At 34.2% G+C, this 12,368-nt stretch overlaps 2 protein-coding genes across 3 annotated transcripts; both read right to left on the bottom strand.

The window, feature by feature from the left end:
- Positions 1–2,023: 2,023 nt before the first annotated feature.
- Positions 2,024–6,314, bottom strand: LOC107612607 (transcription initiation factor IIA large subunit). 2 transcript variants are annotated; one of them, XM_016314300.3, is made up of 11 exons: positions 5,813–6,314; positions 5,392–5,562; positions 5,120–5,269; positions 4,863–4,920; positions 4,731–4,789; positions 4,395–4,523; positions 3,833–3,976; positions 2,995–3,058; positions 2,741–2,919; positions 2,536–2,619; positions 2,024–2,436 (listed from the first exon to the last, which is right to left on the bottom strand). In XM_016314300.3, exons 1-11 carry the CDS (start codon positions 5,936–5,938, stop codon positions 2,413–2,415), a joined length of 1,188 nt encoding a protein of 395 aa, XP_016169786.1. In that variant the 5' UTR covers positions 5,939–6,314; the 3' UTR covers positions 2,024–2,412. The 2 variants fall into 2 exon arrangements, with proteins under 2 accessions (XP_016169786.1, XP_016169788.1); XM_016314302.3 differs by having other exon boundaries at positions 2,741–2,910; positions 5,813–6,225.
- Positions 6,315–8,050: 1,736 nt separating this feature from the next.
- LOC148547001 (transcription initiation factor IIA large subunit-like) lies at positions 8,051–12,368 on the bottom strand. Its single transcript, XM_016314298.3, has 11 exons — positions 11,902–12,368; positions 11,466–11,636; positions 11,197–11,349; positions 10,906–10,963; positions 10,772–10,830; positions 10,449–10,571; positions 9,595–9,738; positions 8,969–9,032; positions 8,685–8,869; positions 8,482–8,565; positions 8,051–8,383 (listed from the first exon to the last, which is right to left on the bottom strand). Exons 1-11 carry the CDS (start codon positions 12,025–12,027, stop codon positions 8,360–8,362), a joined length of 1,191 nt encoding a protein of 396 aa, XP_016169784.1. The 5' UTR covers positions 12,028–12,368; the 3' UTR covers positions 8,051–8,359.

Raw genomic sequence — 12,368 nt, 5'->3', positions numbered from 1 at the left:
ATGAGTTAGTCAACAAGAATTTAATTACTGGCGTTGAACTTACAAGAAATATATAGCCAAGTTATTGTTAAACAAATATTATAAGACGGTTTAAATTTAAAATAAAAAAATCCCTTGTATCCGAAAAAAATATGAAGGAATGGTATATATATATATATATTAGTTTTTCACTTTTTCCATTTATAATTCGGATATTGCAATGACAAATTTAGAGCACTTTTAGAAAATAGTAATGATAGGGAAGATAATAAAAAATTAGCCTAAACAACTTAAACTTGTCTTTTTAGCATTTATTAATTCTAGTGATAATTAATAAATATTAAATAAAGTAAATTTGTACTATTTAAACTGATTTTTTATTATCTCTCAAACATTATTATTTAAAAAAATGGAAATGGTAGGAGCCAAAGGAAAAAAAGGAGTTAGGAAAAAAAATAAAAACAGAAGCTATCCATCTCACTTTATGGATTTTCTGTTATCAATAAACTTCAAATCTTCCTTTTCTTCTCATTTTTTTTCTTTATGATAAGTGAAGATGAGATTTCTTATAAAACTTTGTACAAAGTTAAAGGCACGATTGAAAACAATAAATAAATAAAATATGTAATACCTTAAAAATCTGATTTTAATTAATCTCTTTTACTCTTAACAATGAAAGTAATGATGATATATAACTAAAACTAGAAAAAGAAGGAAACTAAAATTATGTATTAGACAGCTAATAAAGAAGCAAACACACTCCAAAATCCCAATCCAAAAACAGGAAATGCTTGTTTCCCATTTCTCCTCCATATTTTCAGGTGGAAAAAAAAGAAGAAGAAGAAGAAGAAAAGGATGAAACCGTAAAACTTTGACTGAGAGAACAAAGGCTATAAGGGACACATCGTCCTAAAAAAACTAAGAACCATCCAAAAATAGGACAAGCCGTTTTGGTTTGAATTCACATGTTTGAAAAACAGTTGTTACGTTACTGAAGGAAGGAAAATCAGGTATACCACCTTTGCATATTATTCTTTTCTCTTGTTATCATCCTTTCTTTTATGTAACACTTGAAACTGCATTTTGTAGTGTGAAGCTAAAAGTGATTATCATTGGAATCATTGTATGTGTCTGAAGTGTTATAAGCTTTTGCATAACAAATAGAATAACAAGGAGAAAGATAGAAGAGGATCATTAACATGCAGCTCGATAAAGAAGATTTCATGGAAGAAGAATCATCATCACAAACGTTTGTGATGGAGGACAGAGGGAAGAATAACACGATGATGATAAAGAGAGGCAGAGCAGGAGGAGGGTGCCCAACAAGGCTACAGATGCATGCGCCAGCTTCACTTGAGATTGAAAAGGTGATCGGCAGCCGCCCTGCTAACCCGTTTGGCGAGGCTTCCAAGGCGATTCCTTTGTTATCGCCACTCATCCTATCGCCGGAAACTACAGCTAAACAATCGATTGAATCATCACAGAATAATAATGGCAGCAGCAATGATGAAGGTAAGAGAAACAGCTCATCCTCAACGTCGAACGCCGGGTGGGAACATCCAGCTTTCGCTTTATTTCCTGAGCCAAATTTGTGCAATGTCTTCCAAAAGCAATGCGTCTTTGTGAACCACGGCCAATGAATATGATAGTATTGTACTATTTAGAGCATTAGTCTTTGTCTCTAGTTTGTAGGGTGTTTCCTAAGGAGGGAGGAGAGGACCTTTCTGCAATTTCAATGAATTTCTTATGAATGCATATAGTATTTAAGGTTGGTTTAAGATGGTTATACTATTGTCGTTGTTGTGTGCTTCTGAAAAGATACGTATTGCAAGGCACCCACATCATATGTGAGTATTACTACTCGCAGATGGTAATTTCTCTTTTTCTTTTTATTGAAAGCAATTGTCATAAGAGAACGTAACAAGTCTTTTATAAAACGCCACAACTGTTGCAAACTTACAAATAATATAAGATTTATATATTTGTGAGAATTTGGATAGCGAAGACGAATACATACAAGGTAAATACATCAACGATGCAGACATTGAAAACATACTACACTACTACAGTCATTAATCATCATTAATTTCTCCTCTGAACACTAACAAGCTTCTTGTCTAGCGTATTGTGATTAAGCCAAATCCCATGATTATCATACAAATCAATTCTTAAATTAAACAATTATACAGTGCTAAAGATCTACGTAGTTGACAAACGGTGATGCCTCAGTACCTAAAGGCCGAAAATTGCTCATCCTTTATGTACACTAGTTAACAGGCCAACATCAAAGAATGGTCTCCAAGGCATATATAAAATAAAGGATTCCTCTCCTCCTCAAGCTTTCGACTAATTATAATAAAAGAAAGATTACAGAACACTCATCAGCGACACTGATGGCTTACGCTTAGCACCAAAGCACACCCCCCAACACTATCAGAAATCAAATTCCCCTGTAGCCTGCACAAGTGTAAAGTAGAATTCATAGTAACATTCTGAAAAAAAAATTGAAAGGAAAGGATGAAAAAATGCCGTTATTCTCCTTAAAGACAAAGGTACCTTATTGAAGAGAATGTCCTTATTATTTATGTGCATGATGCCATCCTTTAGTGTGCATTTCCACCGGCTCTTTGTACGTGTCACCTATATTTGTAGTGTGTGTAAGATTTTTATTCACAAGGATTCTACAAACCCAAACCATTTATATCGTATTTCAACAGCACTCTATCAAATAAGCACTCGTCGTGGATGAAGATTGGGTTACCTTGTCAAACTGGGCCAAAACAAGATGATGTGTATGTTGATCCTCTCCTTGGTCCAGATCATCAAAATCATCATCATCATCATTCTCATTTAATGGCTCATCATCATCATCGTCTTCTTCTTCATTATCATTTGCCACCTCATTTTGAGCTATGAGAGCAGGGGTGCTTACTGGTACCTCTAATAAAAAGGTAAAACATCATCAGCAATATATCTTCAAGATAAAACACTAATATAGCCATGTTCTCAACATACCAGGAGGAGCTGGTGTATTTGCAATGTTGTAGTCTTCACTCAACACTCCTTCATAATTGTATATCTGCCACATGATCAAAAGAATCATCACAGATGATTAAATAGAACATGGTGAGGAAAGTGCCAAATGAAGCACGGAATGAATTACCAAAGAAATGGAATTTCAGAATCCAATATTACTTATTTCCGCTTATTTGGCTAACTATTATCAGCCACCAAAAAGTAGCAAACAAGTGTGATATGTATCATTGTCAAGTATACAATTAATTCAGGTTCCGAATTATATTACGACATCCACCATCAATTAAAAATTTAACCACTAAGAATTTGATCTGCTTAAATATTTCCTCAAGACTACAACTGAAGTCCTGTATTTGGCACAGAAACAGGGAAAATGAACTCATATTTTCAATAAATCAAAGAGAACTGTGCATGCAAATTTACAACTTCCATTGCTACTTATAATAACTTACCAAAGATCAGCTTCTCAAGAGATTGCAAATGAGTCCCCAATCCGATCAAATTAAATTAGACAAGAAGTTACTATTGAAACCTTACTTTAACATTGTAGAGAGTTATTAAATGCAAATCTGGGGTACATATTAACAAAGTCCAAAAGTACAAGACCTATGCATCCTTTTTCCCCCAACAGTTAGAGTGCAACAGAAAACTAGAATAAGTAAACAACATAATTAATGCATATGCTGATGTAAAGGCAAAGAAGAAAAAATAATTGATCCGACAGCATCCCATTACAAGCTCAGATCATAGCAGAAAGGAGACCCCATAATAATAATAAAATATAATATAATAAAAAGGAGAAAGTATCTCTACTCACATTAGGAGTAGAAAGCATATCATCATCAAAAGGAATTGGTCCATCAAGTTGTGGAATCCTAGAAGTTGGCCTCTCTAAGTTAGCTGACATTTTCTCTCTAGAAGTAGTTTGATGTGCATTAATGGAGATTCTCCCTCCACATACCTGAAAAATTGATGTTCAATGCAAATCCTAGATTTAATAAACTGACAGAAATAGAAGTATCTGCTAGATAGTGTTCAACCATTTTTTCTCTTCTTGAAAGCTTTTTGAATTTCAACCTTAAGTAGGGAAAGATTTAAAACTGAAAACGACACAGGCTCTTTTGAAAAGAATAGATTATTGTGATAACCAACAGACTAATTTCGGTTAAATGCCTAACACATTACTGTAGCTCTAGTTAAATTGTGAATTGTCTATCTTATAACTTTTACTCATTCAGTATAAGTCATAAATTACAAACTCATTACAATAAAAGCAGAAATATTAAATATTCCAAACCAGAAGGTTGACACTTACAAACAAGATGCAATACCCACCATAAATAAATAAAATTATACTGGCCAAAGAGAACAACATGTACCTCAATTTCGAAAACTCCAGACGCAGAATCTCCAGCCCCATCCTGCTGGGGTATATATCCATCAGCATTGTTATAATGTGAAGACAAATCGTCGCGTTTTCGCTTTCCCATGGAGGCTGTGAAGAATTCCTAGGTGTTTTTCAAGCATAAGAAATATCCAAATGAGATGATCATATTTTAACTCTTTAAGTTCATATTTAGCATTAAAATCAGCCTGTTAATATATATAACACGACAGGAATATTTGCTGCTTCATACAAGAACACTAGCATAAGATCCCTTCAATTTTTACCAAGGTACAACAATTCTTCTATAAACCTCACTGGCCCTGCTTACCTGTGTCAGAGGTTGATTAGAAGTTCCTCTTTGTGCCTCTTCCCGTCCTTCGTCGTAAGCTACAGTAATACACGTCGTCATTACACAAAGCCGTTTTGTTAAAATTTTGTCCCAAATTTAAAGGGGACTCACCAACATTAACGTCAAGTGAAGGCCTCTGGTTCATCCAGGGTGAGGGAGACTGCTGTTGCTGCAAGATTTAAGGACAATATGAATGCACCGAAATTTAAAGATGCACTTACATGGTTTAATAACAAGGGAATAGCCAGTGGCCATCAATTGACGCAACTGAATAAATGGAAAACAGTAATTGAGAAACTGAAACAATGGGGAATTTTTTCTGAAATTTTTATACAATGAATGAATCAATCTGAAAAAATACGCTTTACCACGTATGGACTAGATTGTCCTCCTTTTATATCAGCACTTCCTCCTGTATCATTTCCAGAAGTGTAGTCGCTCGGTCCAGTAGGGATGTTATACATAGAGTTATCCACGGTTCCTGGCAAAGGGGTTAGCATTGGAGTTTGTAGAGGCGTCTGCAAGTTCAGAAAAATAGAATCACATAAAATACCCACAATTCCTGACTCAAAAATCACATTAAAGGCAACTTAAACCGTAGTATAATAAAATTATAATTATGGTATTGGTCAAAACTCACAGGGGGAAAAAGCATTTCAGCAGTAGGAGTTTCGTACTCTTCATTCCCCTCATAAGGCACATTAAGATCATGAACCGGAGTAATTGGACCACCTGGCGTTGGCTTAGCTCCATTGGACCTTTCTATGGGAGCAACAACAACACCAGCTTGTATCATCTTTGATTCCCACAACTAAATAAATCATAAAACAAAAAGTAAACATCTTAATAACAATAAATAAACTAAACAGGAAAATGATAATTGATCGGATCTAACCCTAAATCAACCAGCTCCAGCTCAGAAACAAAATATCTTGCAAACTAAATCGAAGATACTTCAATTGAAGTACGAATATCATTCATGTGATAGAAGAGAAAAGATATGGAGGAAGCAAGATAAGAAATGGAGAGAAAATACGGAGTGAGAGAAAATATGAGATTACAGCTTGGAGCTCCTTGAGAACTTCCTCGCCGGGGCCACCGTTGTTGATGAACTCGTCGCGAACCTTGGTGACAACATCGTCGATAACGTCGACGTAGACCTGGCTGGTGGTTGCGGTGGCCGCCATCACGGAAATTTTCTAGAAGCTCTAAGGGTGCGCGAGTGCGCGCGTATTGTAGAGTGTCCTCTCCGATTGGGTCTTCTTGCTCACCGATTCGAAGGAATTGGGAGCTCAGTGGAAGAAACGGAGAGGAGTCATGAAAAATTGGAATGGTGTTATAGGGTTTGGAGAGTGTGGAGTGGGAACTGACTGAAACGGCGAAGAGAGAGAAGAATGTCGATGGTGAGAAGAAACGGAGAAAGAGAGTGAGAGAGAGAATAAAGAGAAAGAGGAATATAAATAGGTTTGCATCCGATTTTTAAAGATAAATCCACGCGTCAATATATGCTTCCTTCTTTTCTCATCTTTTCCTCGCTCTCTCTATGCTCTCATGATAATTTGGGTGTGTTTGGATTAGCATCTGGAGCATTAAAAGTTTGTTTAATTTTATTGCAAGTTTCATTTTTTTTGTTTGACTGTTTTTTCTTTGTCTGAACGTAAACTTGATTTTACCTATCAACCCACGATTTACCAAAAATCATAATTTCTAACTTTTCATGTTATACTGAAATTTATTTCTAATATATTAATTGTGTCTTTTGTTATTTATATGATAAATTTTTTTTATAACATTATTTCTCTAATACTCTTTCATGTATATTTTTAACTTTTTATAAAATTCTTATTAATTTTTATTTATATAAATTTTTTTGCTGTTATTTTTATTTTTTTGTACGGAATATTTTTTTGTTTTAAATTATGATTCTATTAATTCTATTAAAGTACTAAAGAGTAATGAGAATATTAAAAAAATATTAAAATTTATTTAAATATCTAAAATAAAATTATAAAATAACATAAAATAATTATTTAAATTTATGTATTTTTCTGTAATTTTTCATCTAATAGTGATTTTAAATAATGTAATACAAATAGTATTTAATTTACTATAATCCATTTTAAATAAAAATTACCAAACATAAACTACGATACTACCAACTCACTCTTAATTAAAATCAATTTTGCAAAATTAATTTTATATAAACTTCCGTTTACAAACGATAATCCAAACACATACTTGGTAGTGACTAGTGAGGGAGAAGTGATGAAAAACTATGTATCCTTCAAAACATTTTAATATATTGAATATAATTTTTTTTAAAAAAAATTTGCATTGTTATCTTTGTCTAAATCCTAAATCTTACTTTTATTACCTCCTTTTGTGTACTTTTATTATCCCTTTTGTGGTTATTTTTTAGAAAAAAAAAAGTGATTTTTTTCATTTTTTTTTTTTTGAAAATTGGTAAACTATCATTTTGTCACCTAAAAGATTTAGGTCTACAAAATAATTATCTGGAAAATTGCACCTCATAACTCCAAATAAAACAAAAGTTCAACAAATTTCACCAACTATAATTGATTTAAAGTTCATTATGGATAACATGCAAAGTGTCTTGTAAAATATAACGTGCCTCAATGCTCATGTTCGTTAACGTTATCACCTAAAAAAGATCATGGTTAGTAAAAAGTAAAAACAGTAGAATTTTTACAATTTTGAGAGGGCCACAATTGCATTTTTTTTTAAAGAAAAAAAACTATTTTATCTGAATTAAAATCGAAAAAAAGTGATTTATCCTTAAAAGTCTTATTAATAACACAATTACAAATTATGTTCTTCAAATCACATCACTTCTTTGTTAATCTTTAATATGAGAAACTAATATCGATGATAGTCTAAACAGAGCAAAAGTATAGGTCTACAATTTATTCAAGATGTTAAATATATTTGTTTCTTATTTTTCTGAAAAATATTTGTTTCCTATTAAATATAGAAAGGGTTAAAATTCAACCAAATGATAGTTATTCTTTTAACAAAATGTTAGGAGACAAATATTTTTTACCAATATTTTAGACCAATATCTTATTTTTATAATATTAAAATTTAAAATTTAAAATTTAATATTTAAAACTTAATATTGAGCAAATATTGACAAAAAATAATAAATTTTATTACATATTGTTCTTTAATAATAATAGACCAAAATCATAGTTTCCGAACACAGTCATCACATGCTCTTGTTCATGTGTTGTTCAATCAAGCAATGCCTTGTGCAAGTTTAGAATCCAGACACACCATGGTTTGAACTTTGAACCAGGCCTACATAAATTCCATTATTATCATACAAAGCAATTCTGAAATTAACCAAAATGTCTATTTATACAAAAGCCGAAGAAGGAACTACATACATAACCAGATTTGCACTTCAGGAAATGCTGAGTACCTAATCATCTTTAAAGGGGGAAAAAAATTGCTCATCCATTATGTACAAGAGGCCAACATAAAAAACAATTGTCTCCATTCTCCTCCTCAAGCTTGCAATTAATAATCAAAGGAAGATTACGAAACACTAACTGACACCTATTATAACCTAAAGCACTCCAACAAAATCAGAAATCAAATTCCCCTGTCGCCTGCACAATAAATAAAGTAATTCATCATGACAATTTGAAAAACTCGAAAGGTAGGATGAATATAATATCGTTTCTTCCCCTTATATAATATTACACACCTTATTGAAGAGAATGTCCTTATCATTTATGTGCATGATGCCATCCTTTAATGTACATTTCCACCTGCTCTTGGTACGTGTCACCTATATTTTAGTAAGACTATTAGTCACAAAAGGATTCTGCAGCCCCAAACCATTGATTATGCAACTCTAGCACTGCATATATAAAGAACACAAAGTGGAGGAAGGTTGTCAGTTGTCACCTTGTCAAACTGGGCCAAAACAAGATGATGTGTATTTTGATCCTCTCCTTGGTCCAGATCATCCAAATCATCATCATCGTCATCATCATCATTCTCATTTAACGGTTCATCATCATCGTCGTTGTTGTCATCATCATTTCCTGCCTCATTTTCAGCTACAAGTGCAGGAGTGCTTGCCGGTACCTCTAATAAAAAGGTAGATCATCATCATCAATATTTGTGATTGTCATTACCACAAAAGAAATCTAAGAAATATAATTAATATTTCCGTGGTCTAGGTATACCAGGAGGAGCAGGCGTATTTGCAACGTTGTAGTCTTCATTGAACACTCCTCCATAATTATATATCTGCCACAGGATCAAACAAATCCAGTAAAACCGGTTGAATAACGAGACATGGTGATAAAAATGTCCAATGAAGCATATGGAGTTTTCAGATAATTGCCCATTCAACCAGGACCTTATCTTATTTCATGCCTCTAATAAATTGACATGTCTACATATTTCCTCAGAATTGCAATCAAACTACTCTTTTTAACAGCTAAGAACCAGGGAAAAGGGAGCTAATATTTTTCACACTAAAAAAAGTGAACACAGGCAGCCATGTAAAATGTGAGTACTTGAATGTATAATTATCCTTGCTACCTAGCACCAAACCAATCTGCTGCTGAGGAGATTATAAATGAGATTCCGTAAAAAAAAAATAATTAAAAGTGGCTATTAAAACCTCCTTTCAACATATATTATTGGTTAAATTGCAAGATGCCTCTCTTTACCAAAGACCAAAATTTCAAGGGGTCATATCCATTTTTGACACAAAAGAAAGAGAACAGAAAACTAGAATAAGTAAACATCTAAATACATAACTCAAATCATGACAGAAGAGAAGGGGAAAAGTGTGTCTACTCACGTTTGGAGTAGAAACCACATCATCATCAAAAGGAATTGGTCCATCAAGTTGAGGAATCCTACAAGCTGGCCACTCTCCATCGGCAAGCATGTTTTCTTTAGTAGTAGTATGATGTGCATTAATGGGGATTCCCCTTCCACATACCTGAAAAATTGACCGTTCAGATGCAACTCCATGAATAATAAATAGATAGAAATAGATATGTTGTGTACATGTACTACATAAAACCAAAAGAACAATACACAGGAGTAGAGTAGGAAGCTGACAATTGAAACATTATGATAAATCCATATGAGGCTTTGAGTAAATATTCATACTGCTGGTCATTTTGAGAAGGAAAATTTTGTATCTTAGCTAAGAAAGGGATTTGGACAGAGCCAGGAACCCAAGCACTAACCTGATATCTCTTCTCATGGTATTATGTTTATTGCATACATGATTTCATCCACAATAAAACATAGACCATTTTGGTTTCTGGTGAACTAATATAGTCTGCAACAATTTTTCTATTTTAATTGAAGGCCTTGATGTAAAATCCCAACCTTAGATAAGGCAAGCTTTAAAGATGAAAACAACACAAGTTTTGGTGGTAATAGAGTGACAGACAGGCAATCAACAAATTAACCGCTGTTTAATGTCTACCAACATGTAACCTTGATCCGTTCAGTTTAAGTCAAATCACAAATCAAGAAAATAACAATGGAAAGATTATTTATCTTTTATTTAAAAATGAAAAAAGAGCTGACAACTAGCCTACTTACACCATTAGTCAAGTCACAACAAAACTAATTGCAAATGACAGCATACATAAATAAATAATCAAATCATGCTGGCCAATAAGAAGAAAAACATGCCTCAATTTCAAGTACAGATGCAGAATCTCCAGCTCCATCCTGCTGAGGTAAATATCCACCAGCATTATATTGTGAAGGCAAATCATCACGTTTTCGCTTTCCTGTGGGTGCCCTGAAGAAGTCCTGCATGGTTTTTTCCAAGCATTAACAATATCTAAATGAGATTATCATATTTTAATCTTAAAGATCAGAATTAGCATTCTAGACAAAATCACACACAACATATATGATGGCTTCATCAAAAGAACTCTACCATTAGGGCTCACCAAATTTTAACAAAAAGGCACAAGCATTCTTCTGTAATACTTCACTATAATGCGTACCTGCGTCGAGGGTTTATTAGAAGTTCTTCTATTTGCATCCTCCCGCCCTTCCACATAAGCTACAATAATACACATGATCATTATTTTGCAAAGGAATCCAATTAAACACTGTCCTAAATTTAAATGGGACTAACCAACATTAACATCAAGTGAAGACCTCTGGTTCATCCAAGGAGAAGGAGGCTGCTGCTGCTGCAAGATTTAAGGACAATATCAATGTACCAATAATACTACTAACAACAAAATATTCATGTGCATCTAATAACAAGGTCTTGGCCAATGGCAATCCACTGGATCAACTGCATAAACAGAGAATAGTGATGGAGAAACTAAAACAATGGAAAGTTGAAAACACACATGGGGAAATTTTTTGGAAATTTTTTACATAATTAAATATGGAGTTGATAAGACAAAATATCCGTTACCATGTATGGACTTGGTAGTCCTCCTTTTAAATCAGTGTTTCCTCCTGTATCATTTCCAGAAGAAGAGTAGTCGCTAGGTCCAGTAGGTATGTTATACATAGAATTATCCGCAGTTCCTGGCAAAGGGGTTTGCATAGGAGTTTGCAGGGGTGTCTACACATTCAAAGAGAAGCCCATATTAAAAACCCGAAGTTGTTAACTCATGAAATCACATTAAAGGGATACCCTAGAAGTAAAAACTTATGATTATGGTATTGGTTAAAACTCACAGGTGGGAAAAGCATTTCAGCAGTAGGAGTTTCATACTCTTCATTCCCCTCATAAGGCACATTAAGATCATGAACCGGAGTAATTGGACCACCAGGGGTTGGCTTAGCTCCATTGGACCTCTCAATGGGACCAACAATAACACCAGCTTGCATCATCTTTGATTCCCACATCTAAATACATCATCAACATAACTCAATAACAAGAAATAATACGAAATCCATAAATAAAACTGAAACTCGAATAAATGATCGGATCCAAGCCCGAAATCAACCAGCTGAGCAACAAAACCTCTTGCATACTACATAAAATCATATTTCAAGAAAGTACGGATCCCAGTCATGCAATTACAGGAAAAAATTCAAATCAAAGCAGATATCAAGATTTCAGAATAAGGAACGGAGAGAAAAAAAATAGATGCAGAGAAGATGAGATTACAGCTTGGAGCTCCTTGAGAACTTCGTCGCCGGGGCCGCCATTGTTGACGAACTCGTCGCGAACCTTGACGATGACGTCCTCGATGACGTCGACATAGACCTGGCTGGTGGTTGCGGAGGCCGCCATGAGGGAAAATTCTGGAAGGTCGGGGTGTGCGTGTTATCGATCGCGTCTCCTCTCAAATTTGGTCCTCTTGGCCACCGATTCGAAGGAATTGGGAGCTGAGCGGAAGAAATCGAGAGGAGAAATGGAAAATTGAAAAATGGAAGGGTGTTGTAGGGTTTGGGATAGAGTTTTTGGAGTTGGAGCTGAGTGGAACGGAGAAGAGGGAAAGGGAGAAACAGAAGAAGGAGCAGAACAATGTCGATGGTATGAGACAGAAGAAAATGGAGAGAGAAAGAGAGAATGAAAGAGAAGAATATAAATAGGTTTGCATCTGATTTTTCAAACATCAATCCACGCGTCAC

This window comes from Arachis ipaensis, chromosome B8, assembly GCF_059453495.1.
Source record: "Arachis ipaensis isolate K30076 ecotype BB chromosome B8, ASM5945349v1, whole genome shotgun sequence".
NCBI classification, from domain to species: domain Eukaryota; kingdom Viridiplantae; phylum Streptophyta; class Magnoliopsida; order Fabales; family Fabaceae; genus Arachis; species Arachis ipaensis.
This window is presented reverse-complemented; position numbering and strand designations above follow the sequence as displayed.